Source organism: Littorina saxatilis, linkage group LG4, assembly GCF_037325665.1.
Source record: "Littorina saxatilis isolate snail1 linkage group LG4, US_GU_Lsax_2.0, whole genome shotgun sequence".
Classification (NCBI taxonomy): Eukaryota; Metazoa; Mollusca; class Gastropoda; order Littorinimorpha; family Littorinidae; genus Littorina; species Littorina saxatilis.
In genome coordinates, this window is record NC_090248.1 from 49831742 (window position 1) to 49852488 (window position 20747).

At 40.6% G+C, this 20747-nt stretch overlaps 2 protein-coding genes and 1 long non-coding RNA gene across 3 annotated transcripts; 2 read left to right on the top strand and 1 right to left on the bottom strand.

Annotated features, from left to right (window-relative positions):
• Positions 1-4219: 4219 nt before the first annotated feature.
• On the top strand, positions 4220-11703 carry LOC138964992 (uncharacterized). Its single transcript, XR_011455259.1, has 3 exons — positions 4220-4375; positions 5294-5423; positions 11536-11703. It is a non-coding gene; the product is annotated as an uncharacterized lncRNA (long non-coding RNA).
• Positions 11704-13036: 1333 nt separating this feature from the next.
• LOC138964991 (small nuclear ribonucleoprotein F) lies at positions 13037-16873 on the bottom strand. Its single transcript, XM_070337114.1, has 4 exons — positions 16751-16873; positions 15548-15673; positions 14596-14660; positions 13037-13488 (listed from the first exon to the last, which is right to left on the bottom strand). Exons 1-4 carry the CDS (start codon positions 16871-16873, stop codon positions 13422-13424), a joined length of 381 nt encoding a protein of 126 aa, XP_070193215.1. The 3' UTR covers positions 13037-13421.
• Positions 16874-17012: 139 nt separating this feature from the next.
• Positions 17013-19964, top strand: LOC138964989 (mediator of RNA polymerase II transcription subunit 20-like). Its single transcript, XM_070337113.1, has 4 exons — positions 17013-17160; positions 17564-17715; positions 18546-18796; positions 19208-19964. The coding sequence occupies exons 1-4, from the start codon at positions 17147-17149 to the stop codon at positions 19418-19420; spliced, it is 630 nt and encodes a 209-aa protein (XP_070193214.1). The 5' UTR covers positions 17013-17146; the 3' UTR covers positions 19421-19964.
• Positions 19965-20747: the final 783 nt, after the last annotated feature.

Genomic DNA, 20747 nt, shown 5'->3' on the forward strand with positions numbered 1-20747 from the left:
CCAAACAAATAACGACCCAGCAACAGCCTGAATCCTCGATAGTGCAATGGGTTGAGAAGTTGTTCTGTTTCGGTACTACTTTTTGCGACTGAAAAGTTCCGAACGCTCTAATGTACGAAGTATACATCTCTGGAGCAAACAATACAAACATACCGCATTTAAATTAACAACTACAGGCCTGAACACATGAATCTCCATATAAAATCCATGAGTTCGGTTGTTTTCTGAATCTAGATCTGCCGTGCTCAAACGTTCATCACAAGCAATTTCACAAGGCAAGTAACTCATACTTTGTCTAGCGACAAGAGTAGTTCCCCTTCTTTTCACTCAGTTTCTTCAGTTCGACAACAGACTGCAATCCGACGGTCAGTTTTCAACAATATTTCATTTAATAAACAGATCACACGCAACCAAATGCACACATCTCATCAATTTAAACAACATAAAGCGGTTTCATACACTATTTTCCCCAGAAAACTGAACTTCATAGTTTTTAACGTTGGAACACGGGTGCAAAAGTTCGTCTGCTAGTCCCATTTGACGAAAGAACATTATCCTAAGCGATACCAAACCATATACAGAACACACAATATCTGCCTTTGCCTCCACAGCAGAAGAACAGCATATCTGTGTACTTGATTTTAGTCCAAAATAGGAAAACTGACAAGAAGTGTTAACAGAATGGAATGATTTGCACGGAACTATACAACCGCGCATTAATCGATCGCCTGCGCAGGTTGACTGGTTGAGTGAATAGGATTCGATCAAACTTTCGCAAAAAAACTCCTCTTTTCTTTGAATAACTGAAGAACGGAGGAAAAGCTCGCATTTTTCATGATCCGCTAACTTCGACCATTATTTTTAATAATCACTGAGACTCGTCATGTAACCTCTACATATTATACAATCATGTGGTTATTCTTACCGTTTCTGCTACCTTGTGTTTTTGGTTTTGGTGGCTAAGCCTATATGTTGTTGTCGCAGTTTCTGCTGTCAACATTTACAACTATGCTATGGAATAGTCTAAGCTACAGATAACACACTTTTTTTCTTTTTATATTTAGTCAAGTTTTGACTAAATATTTTAACATCGAGGGGGAATCGAAACGAGGGTCGTGGTGTATGTGTGTGTGTGTGTGTGTGTGCGTGCGTGCGTGCGTGCGTGTAGAGCGATTCAGACCAAACTACTGGGCCGATCTTTATGAAATTTGACATGAGAGTTCCTGGGATTGATATCCCCGAACGTTTTTCTCCTTTTTTCGATAAATGTCTTTGATGACGTCATATCCGGCTTTTCGTGAAAGTTGAGGCGGCACTGTCACGCTCTCATTTTTCAACCAAATTGGTTGAAATTTTGGTCAAGTAGTCTTCGACGAAGCCCGGACTTCGGTATTGCATTTCAGCGTGATGGCTTAAAAATTAATTAATGACTTTGGTCATTAAAAATCTGAAAATTGTAAAAAAAAATAAAAATGTATAAAACGATCCAAATTTACGTTTATTTTATTCTCCATCATTTGCTGATTCCAAAAACATATAAATATGTTATATTCGGATTAAAAACAAGCTCTGAAAATTAAATATATAAAAATTATTATCAAAATTAAATTGTCCAAATCAATTTAAAAACACTTTCATCTTATTTCTTGTCGGTTCCTGATTCCAAAAACATATAGATATGATATGTTTGGATTAAAAACACGCTCAGAAAGTTAAAACAAAAAGAGGTACAGAAAAGCGTGCTATCCTTCTTAGCGCAACTACTACCCCGCTCTTCTTGTCAATTTCACTGCCTTTGCCATGAGCGGTGGACTGACGATGCTACGAGTATACGGTCTTGCTGAAAAATGGCAGCTACTTGACTAAATATTGTATTTTCGCCTTACGCGACTTGTTTTGTGTGTGATGGATTGTAAGGATTGACTCCGATTTTACAAAATTCGAAAAATTAAGTAGAATTTATTGAGAGAAATTTGTTTTGTCCTTGTTTGTTTATGTGTCTCAGACATACCGAGCTTTTCAACCTAAGATCGTTGACCTCAGATCGTAATTGTGACTTGTGTTAACACGGCGATGAGGTTAAAATTCGTTCCAAACAAGCAAGGTCAGTCAAGAGGTCATTGTGCTTTCGTGCGGTTGCATATTCATTTTAGGATCTGCAAGTCAAAGAGATGGCATTGTTTCGGCAGGCTCTTGACTTTAATCCTACCTCCTGCGGCCTTAATTGCGATTCTTTCTTCCAACCATAACATTCCTTTCCGATTTTAAAGATATACCTTCCTTCCCGTGTAAAGCATCGTGTCCATCGGGGTCCTGATTTGGCCTATTATGGTCCGCTGGACCCGAAAAGCAATAGCTAACTAACTAACTATCGTGTCCATCACCATAGATCCATCCAGCTTTTTACATCCAATAAGAGCATTCTTCCAGTTGGACACGTACCAGATAATTATATCAGCCAGGCTGCTCTATGTGCAGAACAAGGTTTTGTTGCTGGATTCAGTAAGTAGACGACACCTACATGTTTATTTAAACGACACTGAAAAGAGTTTCTCAAAGGTGTAAATAGAATCTTTAGGAGCCGTCTTGGGAAAGCTTTCTGGCAAACTTGACCTTAAAAAATGCAAGGGATATTCGCTGTGCTGTAATTTAGAAACACCGGTAATGATTTGCACTGCGGCTGGCTGCTGTCCTCTGCGTCTACCTGGCAAGCTCGTTCGGCAGGTAAAGACTGCCTCTAAAGGCCTTCCTTTATTGAGCCCGAAGCTGACTTCACGAAGTCTTTTAGCAACAAAAATATCAGTGCCAAAGCGTTATGCGGCGAGCCTTCGCGCAGTCGACTTCGCACAATTAACATCAGGCCGCTTTACAAACAGCTGCAGCTCCAACAATGTACTGCGTGTAAAGTATTCACACATATTCTCAGAGTTGTCTTTATGACAGCACGTTCAAATGCTCTACTTTAAAAATCTGGGCATTAATTTAACACCTGATGGTCTTCCTTTCGTTGGTTCTGTGGAGAGAAGGGTTCGGGATAAACGCAGAAGTATTCCACAAGTCATGAGATACGTGTCAAACATAGCTTAATCAAAAAAACAGTCCGTTCCCTCGATCTCTTAAAAAAAAAAAAGAAGGTCGACCTCTAAAACTTTAGATGGGTCTCTCAAATTTTTTTCCACTTTTGGCATGGTTATCCAGAGACTGCAGTGGCAAAAGTATGAAATCAACGGTATGACTGAATTGCAGCATCTTCTCATTATTCACTCGAATGATATCTGTATTTTGTCAAGAGGTTTAGAATCAACTAGAAAAATGTTGACACCTTTTGAACAAATGTGGGGGGTGGGGGTGGGGGTGGGCATTTACAAGGTAATATACCTTATACACAGTTGTTGATACAATTAAAGAAGGGGTTGGGCGATTGCTCGATACCGTTCAATTACAAGATAGTTTACAGTAAATCTGTTGATGGCGGTATCATTTTTCTAGCAGTATGACAAAACTCGATCCTCGTCATGCAGTGACTGAGCTCTCATTACTGAAAATGTTTATTTCACTCTGCCTAATAAGGAATAATGAGAAAACAGAAGTGTGTGTGTTTAATTGAGTTTCAAGTGTGTGTGTGTGTGTGTGTGTGTGTGTGTGTGTGTGTGTGTGATGTTTGTGGGTATCTATGGAAACGACTAAATAAATAATAATGGCGACCGGAAGTCCTGACTCCTGACAGGAGAGCAGGGCGATGCAAACTGCTAGCTGATAGTAAAATTCATTTAATTATTTGGCATAGTTTCAGAGCAGTTTTGAGCAAATCATTGAAGAGGTTTCTAAATTACAGTACAGCGATTGTCCCTTGAACTTTTTAAGGCCAAATCGTCAGAAAACTTTCCAAAAATAGCGCCTTCGGTATACTATCTTTTAACATCATAATTATGCACTCATATGTCTCATCTTCGAACCCAAGAGTTCTGCTCAGAGTTCGCCCCTCTAGTATGTTAATACCGTGGCTAAACTTTTTGTTCTGCAAAGCATTCTTCTTTCTGCAAGGAACACTAAACACGCAGAAATATTAAACACACACACACACTAACACACACAAACAGAAGTTTTATTTTATTTCAGGCCGACGGTAGGCCTACCTCTGAGCTTACAGTACAATCGCTGCCGCCCGGCGTCGCGGCACCCCTGAGCTATGGAGGATACTTGTGTAGCACAAGAGAGATAACTCTAAATTGCTATGTCGATTTCCGGTTATTCCTGCACGAGGGCCGTTGAAACTGAAAGGACTCTGTGTTCGGATTGAGAGCACTGCAGCCATGGGGAAAACTCAGAAACCCGTGCAATTCATCAAAAGCCTCTACACTGACCCTTTTAAGTGGTTCGTATTGTTATGTTGCTAATCTATGTCTCCATTTCGTTATGAGAAGAAATCGATGGGAGTAATAAAACTGCGTATCACTTGTGTCCTTGGTGTAGCGGATCAAGTCAAGTTGTAATGTCTCGGTGCCTTTTGGATGGGACTTACGATTTTGTGCTCGCTCATTTCCAGACGTGAATGACTCCGTCATCTAGTGAAATCCACGACTGGGATGGATTGATTGATAGGCTAGAAATTCCCCAAGGGCTTGGCTTGCCGTTTCGGTGTTGATTCAATGATTGTTCATTAGGCCCCCCGCCCCAAAAAAAATGGTCTGTTTCTGGTAACATGGCTAAAAAAAAATAGGGTCGGTAGGTAGGGATTTTTTTTTATTTTTACCCCAAATGTAGACCAATAAAACTAACTTTAAAAATCGCACAAAGAGACTGGATTCACTATACATAGAGACAAGACACTCAACACATTTACAAATCGTCAGCGGACTTTCGTTTTCACACGTTTTTGTTGTTCCTTTTCTCACCCTGTCCTTTACCACCAAAAGAAAAAAGAAAAGAAGTTTTGAGTTTGGAAAAAAAAAGTTTAGGGTCAGCGCCGAAATTTAGGGTCGGTCGGGTGACCAGAAACAGACAATTTTTTTTTTTGCCTTAGGCTATTTGTTGCTACACACACAGCAGTGTCGGTGTGTGACTCTTTGATATGATTCCAGTACGTTTGTGATGTCTACCAAAGAAACTACAATTGTATGTGTAGTACATGATTACTTGGTAATGGTAATTAAACAAAGTCTACTCTAATGAGCGGACAGCCTGACTGTAAGTGTAATATGTGTGGACAACTTACATTTGGTGCATCACAGATTCACACACTTTAGCAATGTTCTGTGACTGACGAGTGACACGAATGCTGTACTGTCAACAGGTCAGTGGTGAAGAGCATCACCCTGTTTGCGGCTGTTGTCTTCATCGCACGAGAGATGGCAGCAGCGGAAAAAGCAGCACTGCTGACCCCTGGCAGTTGAAAGTCATTCCTCCATCCTCCATGTTCTAGAGTGAGTGTACTGTTGTAACACTTGTTTTATCATAGGTAAAATGTTGCTCACTTACAAAACAGTATAAATAAGTTAACCCAGTGGACAGAAAAGTGGTAAATTAAATTTAACAGCAAAAAATGTAAAGTTTTGCACATTGGTAAAAATAATCCAAAAGAAACGTATATGATGGATAGTCGTATTCTGGAAATCACTAATGCTGAGGATTTAGGCGTTGTGGTGGATGGGGGCCTATCTTTTGAGGACCACATACACGAAACAGCAAAAATAGCTAACAGAGTCTCTGGCATGACAGGGGTGTTGCTAGACATTTTCATGTTTGGACATTTGGACGAAACTGTCGGAAAGCTTTAGGACATCTTGGAAAATGTTCGGCTATTGTTTTGGTTCATACAAAGTCACCGCAACATTGGAGCACAAGACTCAAGAGGGGAACACCAATACATGCAATCATTGTCTTAAAGGCCCGGCAGGAGTATATAAGGAGCCTGACCTTCTGCGTTGGCAAATCATTTCAAACCTCTTGCAGGCAACGGACAAATACTGCTCCTACATTTTCTTTAATATCTCGGTTAAGCATGAGTTACGGTGTCAGATTTTTTGTTCACACAGCTGGTTTTCACACATTTACCGCCCTATGCGCTTAGATAAGGTTAATTCTCCATAATAAAGAAGATATTTGTAAACAAACATTTCAATGGGGATCTTGTTCAAAGAAAAGGGCGGAGTCAACACTCTCCGACGTCACAGATTTACACCATGCGTTCCAAAAATAGCAAAACACGTGGCATGCGGCAATTTGGTCCCAGAACATGCTGTCTCAGGTGCATGTGTATTTGTTACATCGGATATGAAGAAAGAAATGCAACTAACCTTTACCACCAGTTGTGGCCTTGATAGGGTATTCCTGTGGGGTTGGGATAAAGCTCTCTCACTAATTTGAGCACACAGTCGGGCATCATTTCTCGGTTAATGTTTACCCGTGTTGGATTGTCTTGATGTAAGGAAGACGTCTTTTTCGCCAAGTACAATGCACAATTCCAAGCACCGCGTCGGTCTAGCATGGACCAATACTTCTTGTAGAGTACTTTTCTAACGCCGGAATTCCTGCGGTGTGGCAATTGGCCTGTACCTAGCCACCTCTGGCGATGATTTGTCACACAAGGGCTGCAAAAACAAAAGGCACACTGGCCTACCAGAGGAGAGCCCTGTACTAGGACCCGTGTCTCCGCTTTCACCATCGCCTCCAGGATCAGATAACCACGTCTGCACCCTAACGGTACTACACACACGAGAGACAGCCTATGTATCGAGGTCACACGATGATGGCCCAGCACCTCTTGGTACACAAGTCGAATCTTTTATTACACACCTTCGAGTTTCAAATGGCCACTGATTCTCAGTAAATAGTCTCCTTATTGCGTTCTCCTGGTCACTGTTAATGTTGAGAAGTGTTAAATCAAATTTCGCCATTTATTTCCACAGCTGAATACAGCTTACAGACCGCAGCCTGGCCCTAACTAAGTTACTATCACCATCGGATGTTGGAATGTGAAACACTCAGGTTTTCCCGCCTTTATCTGTCAACAACACTGATTGTGTTAGAGGCTCTCGCTGGGTGGAATAACAGACCGTGTTCCAAAGTATGCGTATACACTACGCAGATTATCACCGTTGACTTCGTCTACATGATCCCGCTAACTATAATTACTGTCCCTGAAAGTGCCTCACAGGATGGGCAAGTTTACTTTCAAAACAGAAAGGGGTAATCTAAACTCGGTTTGTTCTAAGTGGACATGGGAAACAAAGGGACTCGGATCTTGGGTCGCCCCTGGCAACACAAATGGAAGAATCCAGGATATGCAAATGGTCTTCTGCAGTTTATTCCAAGGTGGTAGGGGGTTGAAAGGGGGAACGAACGGGAGGGGGGAGGGCGGAGGGGACAGTGGTCGGTGGAGCTACTATACTAAGACTGCAGCAATGGACTGGTGATGTGAAATCATCACCCACACATTTCGAGGTACCCTCCCCCCTCACCATTCGGTTCACAAGCCTGTTTTTGTCCTTGGTCAGTTTGAAAATGATTGGTTTGTTCAAGTATTCCGCCAAAAAAATGCGCCAAGATTTCCCTCCTCATTTCAGTGGTGTTTGACGCTTGCCCCACTCACTTAGTCAGAGTCTGATGCAAAAATTGACTCGAGAATTCTGTTCATTGACGTTGTGACGTACTAAACTTGTTTATTGTTCGCGGTTTTGGCTGATTCTGTGTTGTTTTTCTGCAATATCAGCGAAAGTACCATCATAGCGGTGACTGAGTTACAGCAACCAAGACTAAGTTTCATTTTGTCCGTTTGACTAGCCTGACATCTACAGCCTTGACATTGTTATTCTGTTTCTCTCTGTGTGACTGATTTCTTTGACACAAAGGTTCTCTGTGTGAAAGTTCAATTGTATTGTAAATATAAACAAAATACGCAATCAATATGCAAGATATCACAAATGTTCAGAAACGAAAATATGTGAAAAACTCTGAAGAAGCTGTTAAAAGAAGAAATGCTGCTCGCACAGACAGAAAGCCAGATGGTAAAATTCAGTTTAGCGGTGAGAGAGAGGAAATTGATCTTATTTACGCCCAAGTTCAAAAGGTTAAAACATTTTTGGGAGAAGGAAATCCAAACAAAGAGCTTGTGGACACTATCTTGTGCTTTTTTTATTGACAAAAACATTGAAGCTGATTTATTAGAGCGCCCTGATGCCCCCGCGTGCCCAGTGCACTTTGGCCTGTTCGTGTTTACATCGCGTGCCACGCGTTGTGCTATTTTTGCTAAGCCCCGCCCCTTTTTCTGTTGCATTATGGGAGAGGCCGGATTGGCCGTGACGTGTTTAAGAACACAGATTACAGGGGCGGAGCAGTTAACACTTTCGCGACGGGAGGTGACTAAATTAGTAACAGCGCTGACACGCCCACGGACGGGAAGTGACTATTTTAGTAACAGACATACAAGGTACACGACTCGGGATTGCTTCCCGGTTTTTGAAGCTTGCAATAAATTGAGTTGTTTCCCTTGATACACGTGACTTGCCCTTCCGCCATGTGCAAATTAGAGAAGATTTGAGTGGTTTTTTCGAACAAAAAAAATGAATCGAAGGCGAGCCTTGTCACGGGAGGAGATTCTCCGGATGTTGGATCTTGAGGATCCTGTAGATCATGATTCCAAGACCTTGGTCATTCTGCCATAAGTGCAGGTGGCTGAATACACCTAAACACGCAGACACTTGGGTAGCGCGACTCCGTTGCTGCTAGCTTTCCACTGGGAGGAAGCGACCCGAATTTCCCAGCGATGGGACAATAAAGTAATGAAAATGAAATGAAATGAAATAATAGCAGTGATATTGAGGAAGAAACAGTCCTGTTGTTGCTAGTATGAGTCGGCAAACTACACGTGGTAGGGTGGTACTGCATGGACCTTGGAACTGTGTAGTTGCAAGGGGGGCGTTGCAGCACTGATAACAATGGATGGCTGGAGCCTCCTAATCCTTTTGGAAATGTTCATAGGTGTACAGTTGGGACTTTGTTGTGAAAATGTGACTTATATTCAATATGGATTACCTAGACATCATTTGGTGAGTGTCACAGTTTTGTTTCATTTGAGTCAGGATGCTGTGAGTGAATGCGGGATTTGCTTGTTTTTTTCTTTGTACTGTCTCCTTATTTCTGTGTAGAATTTTAACAACATTTCAGCTAATTCATAGGTTTTACACCTTGTTTGGTTATAACATTATTTATAATACTTTCTGTTAAAAAATAACTTTTAAAAAAGCAGTGGAAAAGAAAACACACACACAAAAAAAACCAAATTATCCCCCTTTCACCCCCCCCCCCCCCCCCCCCTTTGCTAAAACAAATCGCGTGACAAACTTATAAATAGCACGACTGAACTGGGCATCCATTTTTTAATTAGTATACACAATTTGGTGGTGATTGGACTTAATTCAAGCTTGCTAGACAGATTTCTTTACAGTTACTGTTTTTTGGGAAGATTCTTGGTGGCAAGCTTGGGCAGGCAGGACGTTAACGCCGTGGCAATGCTAGTCACAATAGTGTTAAGCCAGGGGGGGGGGGGGGGGGGGGGGGGGGGGAGGTACAACCTGGGGGGTCTGGGGGGCAAAGCCCCCCTGAAGCTGATGAATAGTAGCTACATGTATTTTATAAACAATTTGTGGCTTATCCTTGATTTTAACCATGATCAACTGGTGTCAGCAGCCACTCATTATTTCTTTTAACCTATGTATTAAATAATTGCAATTTATCTTTACTGATATCTGCTCCCGACATCATACAGTATGGTTAGATGGAAGACATGTCGCATACTGTGACAATTAAACAATTAACTCTTTCCCCGGCTTTACAGACAGAAAAAAGGGTGGGGGGGTGGGGGTCCGGAACCCCCGTAACACACACACACACACCCCCCCCCCTAATCCGCCCCGGGATTATATGTTGCATACTGCAACGAAAACAATCAGCTTTGCTGATTTAACTACAACAGACACCAGTTCTCTGAAACTTTTTCAAACCTTTAACTTTAATTTCTTGAAAGTAAAAATCTTCCAATCTTGTGCAAATCTTGACAAGCCTTGGGAAACATGACTGGTAAAACACCAATAAAAGACCGTGTAGGGTGGGGCCATTTTGCTTGGAAACCACGATTTGGAGGACGCTTTTCATTCTCTGGCTCAGCAGATTTCGATTTGTGGCGACTATCGTCTGCTTCGATCGACTCGACAACACTAGGCCTACTCCCACTCACAGTCCACATTCGCGGTGTTCCTGTCATTTTGTCCGGAATCACTTACCTTGGCGAAGGGTAGCAAACCTTGGCCAATTTAGATTTTTCTTTTTTGGTTGTGAAATGATGTTCAAATTCAAATCGAAAGCACTGATAAACTATCGCGAACCGGCGAACGCTGAGAGTGTGGTTTCCCTTGTACAAGGGAAACCACTCTGGCAACTATAATTTTCGGCAATGGCTTCCGTTCAAAACATTGATATTTCGTTTTTGGTATTCGCGAAGGAATTAAACGTCAGTCAGTTGACTAAGTACATAGGCAGAAGTTTTAGCAATCAAAGCCTGACCAATACACAAAACTGGACAAACTTTGCCTTTGGCCGATACTCTTCGGACATTTGGCCGATAGGGACATGAAAGTTTCGGCCAAAGTAAAGAAAAATCGGCGATTGGCCGAAGGGCCGACCCAAACGACACCCCTGCATGATAGTCATATAAAACTAAAGGGAAATCTCAATGCAAATTATTGGAAAAAGCTTTCTTGCCAAAAGCTCCACATTTGTGAAAATTTTCTTGTTATAGATTACCTGCAAAGTCACGAATAGGAGCAATATATATATCAGTGCTTTTTCCAGTTTCTCTCCCCTAGTCTCAGGTACCTATGCAGTGTGGGAAGCCAGGCAATAGGGCAAGCATGACGATTTTTTAGTGACGTTATTTGTATGTTGTGACGGACTTTGTCATTCTTTCTCTTCACAAGCAGACTCTTTTGCACAAAATGACGAAGAATCCTGTTCTTGAAGTTCCCCAATTACTTACAATTTACAGAAAGGAGAAAAAAAGAACAAATCAGTAGGCAAAGTAAATTGATCCGAAGCAGTCTTTCGTCCTTAAGAATTTGTGGCTCTCCGTGTGTACTGATTGATTCGGAGGGTGGGTAGTTTTTTCCTCTCAAGCCGAGCTGTTTACAGGTAGGTTTACATGTTTTTTACTGTTCCGTTGAGATGGAACATCTGTGAAAATATGAATATCGCAAGTGGTGCACTCTTTCTAAAGCAGAAAGGTTTTCTTGGCTGAAGTTCACAAGATTTTCTCTTTTACTGATTTAGATTTATTACTAGCCTGCGACCAAGTTATCGGTGGAACATCAAGTTTTATGTCTGGACTATCGATACTGACCGGTTTTGCGCAGACTAGTAGTCGCAATCAGAGTGATTTCCCTTGAGCTTGCCCCATGCTACAACAGGGTACATACTTGTGTCCTGTTTGTATAGTGTTCTTAACTATACCTTATGGAAGAAATTATGTGTCTTATGTTTCAGATTCGTCGAGCTGTTAGCCAGATGCTTCAATGTCAGGTGGATGTGCCAGTCCAAGTTTTAAAACCCGCCTACCAGAAGATGTGGACATTTTTGTGAATTAACATTTTGTACATTATGATCAAAAGCTCGTCATAAATTAACATGCTTGAAAAGAAAACCACTTGCTTCTGCATGTCTTTTGTCTTGCAGGGAATAACTGTGATAAGCTGGGTGTGTGCATTTTTTGAGTGTCTCCATGAAAGCAGCTCCAAGCATTCAAACACCCACCAGCCAGCACATACCATTCATGCACACACAGTCACAAACGTCTGTAGACGCACGCTGACATGCATATATAACCCACACAAATCGTGCACCCCTACGCACACGAAAGAGTCTCGGCTAGCCTTGACTGAAACAAGATGATGTCGAGAACATGACAGATGTCAAAAATACACAGGGCATTAAAAATAGTCGACAGCGATTGACCCCAAAAGCTCTTTGCTCATAATTCGTCTGTGATTTTTAGAATGTTAAAACAAGTGTAAAAAAAAAAAGAAGAGAGAAATCAATCTTGATTTTGAATATGATGACATGCCAAGAATTGTATAAATGAGGGTTGGGTCATTGAATGGGGTATCTAACCCATCAAATACAATCATAGGGCCTATTTTGGAAGTGGTATGACGGGCGCAGTGGTAAGACGTCGGCCTCCTAATCCGGAGGTCGCGAGTTCAAATCCCGGTCGCTCCCGCCGGCATGGTGAGTTAAGAGTGGAGATTTTTCCCATCTCCCAGGTCAACTTATGTGCAGACCTGCTAGTGATTTAACACCCTTCGTGTGTACACGCAAGCACAAGACCAAGTGCACACGGAAAAGATCCTGTAATCCACCATGTCAGAGTTCGGTGGGTTATAGAAACAAAAAAATACCCAGCATGCCTCCCCCAAGATCGGCATATGCTGCCTAAATGGCGGGGTAAAACCGTCATACTCGTAAAAATCCACCCGTGCTAAAAACATGAGTGAACGCGGGAGTCTAAGCCCATAAACGAAGAGGAAGTGGTATAAATCCCTGGTTTACGTTTGTTGTGATGATGTGTCTTCATTGTAACGTGTCTTTCCGATATGTCTGGAAATAGCGTAATTTCATTACGTTGTCGTAAGCTAAAATTGATCCGTTTCTCAATTTGCATTAACATAATTCCTGGAGCATCTGCTCAATTTTAACCCCTCAAAATTACACAATACTGAGCAGAATCTACACAATCACATATACAAAAATTTAAACAATTGACCACGTCATTTTTGCAAAACCCCCATTTTGAAAAAAAGGCATTGGAAGAGATAAAAGTGATCATACTCTAAAAATTATGCATGTCGAGTGATATACAAACGATGTTTCAAAGACTTCACAATCTGCTACATCCAAAAATACATATAATAGTACCTTCAGAAATGTTAAAATTATGATATTTTAGTGATATCATTTGCATTCACTCATGAGGTTTGAATAATAAGTGAACAAAACACTCTTGACAGACATGGCCACTGTCCAATCTTTATTAGCAAGTTCAGATGATTACAACTAAAATCTTATACAACAAATTACAATGACTGTTCTGTCTACACACATTCCATCTTACCCACCCACTCAGTCCTCACACACACACGAACGACACTTCTGATGGCAACAGGTGCCAAACAAGTTCAAACAACGTTGGTACTGCTCATACAAATATCATTCTGAACACAAAAATTGCTGCAAGAACTAATCTTTACACAGGATTACAACATACACATGAGATAATGTGAAATGTTTACAAAATAATCCAGTGAATGAGTGGCACTGGATGAACATGAAATGAAAATGCTGGGGTAATGATAGTTGAAAGCTGCAACGATGATTCAGTCCTTCATCTCTCCTTCTTCATCTTCTTCCTCAACACCACGGATGTACATCACATTGTTACACCTGCAAAACAGAACAGAGGTATGGGCTTTAGTTGAGACGTCTCGAATAACAGTCAAAATTCTGACATTACAACAATAAAAAAGTGCAGAAAAGAAGAAACTACATTCCATGATGTAATTACTCTGCAGTGGATTGTCAGACATATATATATATATTCGGCTGATTAGACTGCAAACAGCAGGTATTCAGCCAATACTGCACACATGAATTGCAAACAAGAAGGGCAAAGCCCATACGACTCACATGCTTGACCTTTACATGAGGTCAAATAACTAAACCTAGCAATGACATCATACACTAAGAACTGCTTTACACATTTTTCCTACCAAAATACATGTGACCTTGACCCAAGGTCATCCAAGGTCATGCAACACAAAGCTGTTAATTCAAGACATAGGAAGTACAATGGTGCTTATTGGCTCTTTCTACCATGAGATATGGTCACTTTTAGTGGTTCACTACCTTATTTTGGTCACATTTCATAAGGGTCAAAGTGACCTTGACCATATGTGACCAAATGTGTCTCATGATGAAAGCATAACATGTGCCCCACCTAATTTTTAAGTTTGAAACAGTTATCTTCCATAGTTCAGGGTCAAGGTCACTTCAAAATATGTATACAATCCAACTTTGAAGAGCACCTTGACCTTGAAGCAAGGTAAACCAAACTGGTATCAAAAGATGGGGCTTACTTTGCCCTATATATCATATATAGGTGAGGTATTCAATCTCAAAAACTTCAGAGAAAATGGGAAAAATGTGAAAAATAGCTGTTTTTTAGACAACATTTATGGCCCCTGCGACCTTGACCTTGAAGCAAGGTCAAGATGCTATGTATGTTTTTTGGGGCCTTGTCATCATACACCATCTTGCCAAATTTGGTACTGATAGACTGAATAGTGTCCAAGAAATATCCAACGTTAAAGTTTTCCGGACGGACGAACGACTCGGGTGAGTACATAGACTCACTTTTGCTTCGCATGTGAGTCAAAAATAGAATAAAATACAATCAACAAGTGTGATACAATCCAAAATACAAGTACATGCACCATACAACTACAAGAAACTCGCCACTCGCTTTGGGCTTCTTTTAGCATCAATACATACCTGATCAGAACTTCTCCCAAGTTGCCAGCCAGCATGCCATCCACAAACTCCTCTGTGTTCGCCAACTGGAACAAATTCATCATCAATCTTCATCAAATATTCTGAATGAAATTAAAACTGCTCATGCTCAGTAGCTCAGAGAAGGAAATCATTTGTTGAAGGTAGGCAGGATAAAAGGAGCTAACTTGAGTATTTGTTACAGCACGATCCAGGTTAGCTAAAGTTAGTGTTCATAATATTTATATGTGTATTTTCTGAACAACCCTTCACTTCAATTCAAATACTTGGAATGACACAGGCAGTTCTTCCCCATCAGTGAGTGTGACACTTGTGATGTCATCTAGCCATGCAAAACACAGGGTTCATAAGAGCATACATGTACAACATAGACATACAAATCTATGACCTTCACCGGATCACGCTTCGGACTACACAGTCCAGATGATGTGGGTCGTGTACGACCCATACTTTCCAAAGAAGGATTCAACGATCAAAGTATGGGTCGTACAAGCCCCATGCCATCCGAATAGGGATAAACGTTTTGCCGCCTCTTTACAAAGTATAGGTCGTACACGACCCACATCATCCCAAACAGGATAAACAACGTAAAATTCCTTACGTAATTCCATATGGGTCGTCTACGGCCCACATCATCCGGACTGTGTAGTTAAAATTAGGTCATCGTTGATTTGTTTGTTTACAAAGATAATCTTCCCAAAGTTGGGCAATGGGAAGGTCGTATGGTGATTGGAGATTACATGAAGTCTCAATTAAAAAATCCAAATAGTTTAAGAGATATAGACGATTTTGTGAGGCTCTGGGTCGTCCACGGTGAAGGGTAATCGTGCAAAATTAGAATTAAGGTTTTTACTTTTATGACTTTTTCCATCTAAGTATCATCACTGACTTAGTTCTTGAGTTAAACACAGACTGATGACTGATATCAAAATACCTGAAGATTCATGTATCCATCAACAGATACCAGGTAGCCCTTGTACTCCATGCCCCATTTGAGTTTGACCATCACTGGTTTGCCGGTCAACCCATTCAGGAAGGGCTTGGGGTTCATCGGCAAGGTCTGAAAGCAACAAAACGGTGTCAAATCTGAAGGCGCAATACATCTTAATCATGTCTACAACTACAAGTTCTAGTGTTTAACAAACTAACACACTGAACATTCAAACCGATCCCTATTTCACCAATGGGATTGGAAGAGTTAACTGCAGTGATTTCCTTAGATTTCTTATTCGACCGCTACAGTGTGGTGATGGTATAGCAGTCTAACTCTAAGACTTACAAGTTACATGCACAGCCTGTCGAACATGGTTATCATGATATATATCAGCTTGAAATCCTTTGGCTCTAGTATCTGTTTCTCAGGCAGGTATAGTGCTAGCACAGTGGCAAATCTAACACAATGAAATTAAAGACAGAAATCCTTCATCATCAGACTGAACAGTTAAAACACATTTCCATTGACAGAAATAAGCATTAACACTCAGGTGGGTTGGTTTTTTTGACAGACCTCTCTGCCTGATCCACAAGCATGTTACTTTTTTAATGTTACCCGTCCCTCTCAAGGAGGTAATTCCAAATTCTCATGTAAATTGTCGGGCATGCCAAGCTGAAGTGAAAGTGTCTGCTCAAAATCAAATGCTTTAGCAAAACAAAAGTAAAAACATTTCTGTCCCATATCATTATCAATGATTATCACATATATCATGTCTTCATAATTGTCCTTTTTCGTCCATATTATTCACTGTTTATAAGAAGTTAATAAGAGCATTGATTAATATTTGTACAGTATCACCCTCTGGCCCACATTAAGACTGATTTAGTTACTGATTTAGCAAATCCAAATTCTTTCACCAAATGTTGCACTTAACTGAGAATGTGCCTTTCGAGCCTAATTGTTTTAGTAATGAACGGAGACAAAACAACGACAGGGTTAATGATAATTTCAACAATTGTAATCAATTCTAGAATTCTGCTTCTTTATTTTCTCAGTCTACAGATCATGCAGAGCCGGTTGTGGATACCGACTCGAAAAGAGTGATAGATGTGTGGCAGGCACGCAAGTCTTGAAGTCTTACATGCTCGCATTTACAACCTTATAACACAAAGTTTGCGAATTCAATTACAACAATACACTTACCGCCATCGTGAATGATTTATCGTAGCAAACTCGGGCGCTGAGAAGAAAGGTAAGTCCAAGCGGCAAGCAAGTACCGGAAAACGTGCACCCGACGTATCGCGCATGCGCAGCGGAAATTATCATTTCACGTTTTTAACTTGCAGCAACAACCTACCCTTTTCCATCTTGAAAATTACTTTGTTTTCGGTAAAAGCCATCTAATCCCGTTAATATGGTTAACGTTTTTATTTTTTGAATCGACCAAACTATATCAGTTGTACTAATTAAATTCTTTGTTCCGACTTCATGCCGGGTGGACATTTTAATAACCAACATGTCAGCCTCCTTCAGTTTGGCTGTCTGATCGACTACCGGTCAACTATCCCTCTTTCATCTGTTCTGTATTGAACGATTGCCATGGGAGTGACTTGGTATGTAAATAACTGCACGCTTTATGAGCACCCTAATTAATCTGGCTCCCATGCAGACCGATAAACCATCAGCATCAACGATTCTTTGGAACACTTCAGAAGGGACACTTTAATTTCTCGCCTCATTGTTATACATTTTATATTGCAAGAATGCATCAAGTGATCAACCATCATTCCAAGCTCTTGAAAGTAAGTGTTACCGAGTTCTATGGATAAAACAAGAATCAAAATCCTGTGTTAGCTTTCTGAAGAGGGATTTCAGGCCACACACTTTCAAAATGTGCAACTTTCTATTTTTTAACATGTATTTAAATCTACAATGCTTGGTGTTGGTCTGAATTAATTCTGTTGGGGTGTTGCAATTATTGACAGTGTGTAACTTGATCTGACTCCATTTTTGCAGTGTGTATTCTTACCCAGTACCGGACGGGAAGAGCGGGCAGGCAGTGGTGGAGATACTACAGAGGCAGATTGAACTGCTGGGGGCCCTCCGGTCTGGACACTTCTGCGTCGACTGTGACACCTTTCAGTCCATTCTGCAGACCAGCATTAATGGTTTGTCATAAAATCATGCATGAAATGCAAAAATGAAGGGGTGGAGGGAGTTTAGGAGATATTGGGAGAGACCAGACACTTGCTTGACCCTTGTACGTCAGTTCCTCTCTCTTTTTAAAGTTGTTCATTTTTGTTTGTTTAGTTTTGAATAATGAAACATGTAAGTAATACCTAATGTTGATAGTACTGCCAAAAAGTAAATTTTTTCACACAGTTTCACTTCCAGTTCCAGTAAGAAATTGCATGATGGTAGTTTGGTACAAGAATTGTTGTACATTTCTTACATTTTAATGAAGAGATGTCCCATCGTCTGTGATGTTAATTATAGAAAATGATTTCTGCTTTTTAGGAGAAGATTTGCAAAAAATGCCTTGATGTTGAAATAGATGTTTTCCAGAAATAACTTTGTTAGGCTTTCCTCGCATTGTGGAAGAGTTGTGCCCTTGATGGTGAGGCAGACAATGACACAGTGCCAAGTTGGAAGAAAAAAACCAGCGATCGTAGCGAGTAAATTCACATCAATATGTATGTTATACAGTGTCCTCTCGATAGGAATTAGGATGCCCTTTTTCATTCCAAAATATGCACATCGGAGTTTACGATTCATTGCTGCAATGATCGCTGGCCTGAAGTTATTTTGAGGCCATGAGAGTTTGACTTGAGGTCACTTGAGCCTGGGAAAATAAACGCAAGCTCAGTGATCACTGCAAGCAATCCGCAAAAAATCGTGGCTCTGATATATGAATGTTGTGAGTTCACTTCAAAGATGACACTGCAACTTACCTGATTTTTTGTTTAGTAGTAATATTTTACTTGTAACGTCTCAACAGTTCAGCCCAAGACAGTGTACATCTTGCACAACAGTGAGCAGCCCGCATCCTGCTTTGCCATCACAGATACCAGCCTGTGTCTCACGGCAGACACGCTGTTTGACGGCCTCATGCACCAGCTCAAGAACTACTACCAGCAGCGCAAGAATGCCAAGATGGAGGCCAAAGGGCAGCGTTACGAGCTGGGCGACTTCATCCTCAAAGTGGGTTCCGCATCTCTGGCTGGCAGCTTCAAGGGAATCATTGTAGAGGTGAGACAGTGTTCGGGTACAGTGGAACCCACCGTTTAAGACCCCCTCATAATTTGACTAATTGTTTCTGTTTTTGTTTTTTCTTTGATTGGCTTCTTATCTTGTTACACTGAGACAAAGACAGTGTGGTGATCTTAGCACGTAAGGACTCACACAAAAATTGTGTTTTTTTCCGATGACAAGGCCAAAATATTCGGGACATTAGGTCAGTTCCATTATCCACGGATGTCCGGGAAGAGTAAGTTTCCCTTCAAAGTCTGCAAAATCAAATTTTGTCCTTTATAATAAATATGATTCTTGAAGAGTCAAAAGAACAGTTCTAGGGTCGTGAGTAAGAAATAGAGTCGGCCGAGAAATCAGAAACAAGAAACTTTTGTGGGGGCTAAACTACGTGTTATCCTCTGTCTCCAGGTGGAGTACTGCCCGTGCATGGTGGCAGTGGACTGCTGGGGGCTGATGAAAGAACTGCTGCAGTCGGTGGTGGGGAGTGTGGCCGACCAACCCCCGCCCATCCTCAAGAACCGACAGGACGAGCTGTACTCGCCTTCCATCACTGTTTCGCAGTATCTTGACATTTTCAACAACTTCCGCAAGCTCTCAGCTACCAATCAGATTGGGAGATGAGGAATTGTTGTGCATGTGTGTGTGTGTGTGTGTGTGTGTGAGTGAGAAAGAGAAAGAGAGGACTTTGTATGGGAAGCTGTTACATCTCAAAATGTGTGTGTGTGTTTGTGTTCACATTCATTTGCTTGAGTGTGTTAGGACTCGTATACAAAGAATGTCATAGTTGTGCTGATAGTATTTTATATGGTTTTGGTGCTTGTTGAGAAAGAGATAGAAAGATTCTGTGTACATTTTTTTCTGGAATTTTTGTTCAATGCAGTCTTCGTGTGCATGTGCTTTGTTTTTCTAAGCTTCAAACCGCCATTTATTGCTATTATTAAAAAGTTAGCAATTATGTGCACTATTTAACAGGATAACTTGGAGGATAATATTTTAAGTTTTTTCTGTTTGTTTTTTTGGTAACAAAAATTGTTATTAATTGGAAGTCAAAAGACCAAAAGAAGTTAGACAAAGACTAAGAGGGACATTGAACAATGAATTTATCTGCATTTTGGAACACAACTGTACTATTCTGTAACTGTTGAATAAATGATGGAATTACCCATTTTTTGGGAGTGAGATTTTGTTTTGTTTTCCTTTAAAGTTGCACATTTGTTTTCAGTGCTACTTGCATAGTTTTCATGTAGAATGGTCAACTTAGAGTGAGATTCTTTCTCTTTCTATTTGTACTCTCTCTCTCTCTTCCTCGTTATTATTCATCGCCTCAAGAACAACAAATTCTAGTGGAAGGGAAGTAATTTAGCTTGTCTCCCTTGAGTTATGGAGCCTGTAGTTTTTATTTTGATGTTGCCAAGATATTTTGATTTTAACTTTTCTCACAATAAAAACTTTTAAAGGTTCTCTAGAACAACCATCATATTCCCATCTGCATTTAATTTTTCATTTATTTTTTGCTCTGTAAAAAAGACACAAAAAAAGTACATTCTGTTTCAAAAAAGCACATTCTGTTTCTTATGTTACAGTTAGTTTCATAAGTGCTTACTTTTTATACTGCTTAGTTCATACAAGTATCTTGTCACTGTGATGCCCCTTGACACAGCAGTGGTAAATCAGTATCGAGACGATTGTAAGAATGTTGGCTTTGGGCAACTTGGCAAGACTGTTTGTCACACACACACACACACACACACCTTCAATGAGAACTTTTTTCACATTACCATGTATCCAATTTTATTTTCATGATGGCTGTTTTTTTCTAAGACAGATGACATCAATGACACAATGAAAAAATGTACAATGTAATAATGAATGCCGCATAGCACAACAACCTAAATGAAAATAATATTCAGAACATTCATATGACAAATGTTGGCATCAAATGATCATG

Bases quoted from the DNA above. Each gene is read 5' to 3' on its own strand.
- LOC138964991 (XM_070337114.1), bottom strand. From the start codon at position 16,873: ATGATAATTTCCGCTGCGCATGCGCGATACGTCGGGTGCACGTTTTCC. The intron at 15,674-16,750 runs GTAAGTGTATTG...TGTTGCTTTCAG, and splicing joins ATAAATCATTCACGATGGCG to ACCTTGCCGATGAACCCCAA. The intron at 14,661-15,547 runs GTATTTTGATAT...AATTTGTTCCAG, and splicing joins ATGGATACATGAATCTTCAG to TTGGCGAACACAGAGGAGTT.
- LOC138964989 (XM_070337113.1), top strand. The intron at 17,716-18,545 runs GTTTGTCATAAA...ACGTCTCAACAG, and splicing joins TCTGCAGACCAGCATTAATG to TTCAGCCCAAGACAGTGTAC. The intron at 18,797-19,207 runs GTGAGACAGTGT...CTCTGTCTCCAG, and splicing joins TCAAGGGAATCATTGTAGAG to GTGGAGTACTGCCCGTGCAT.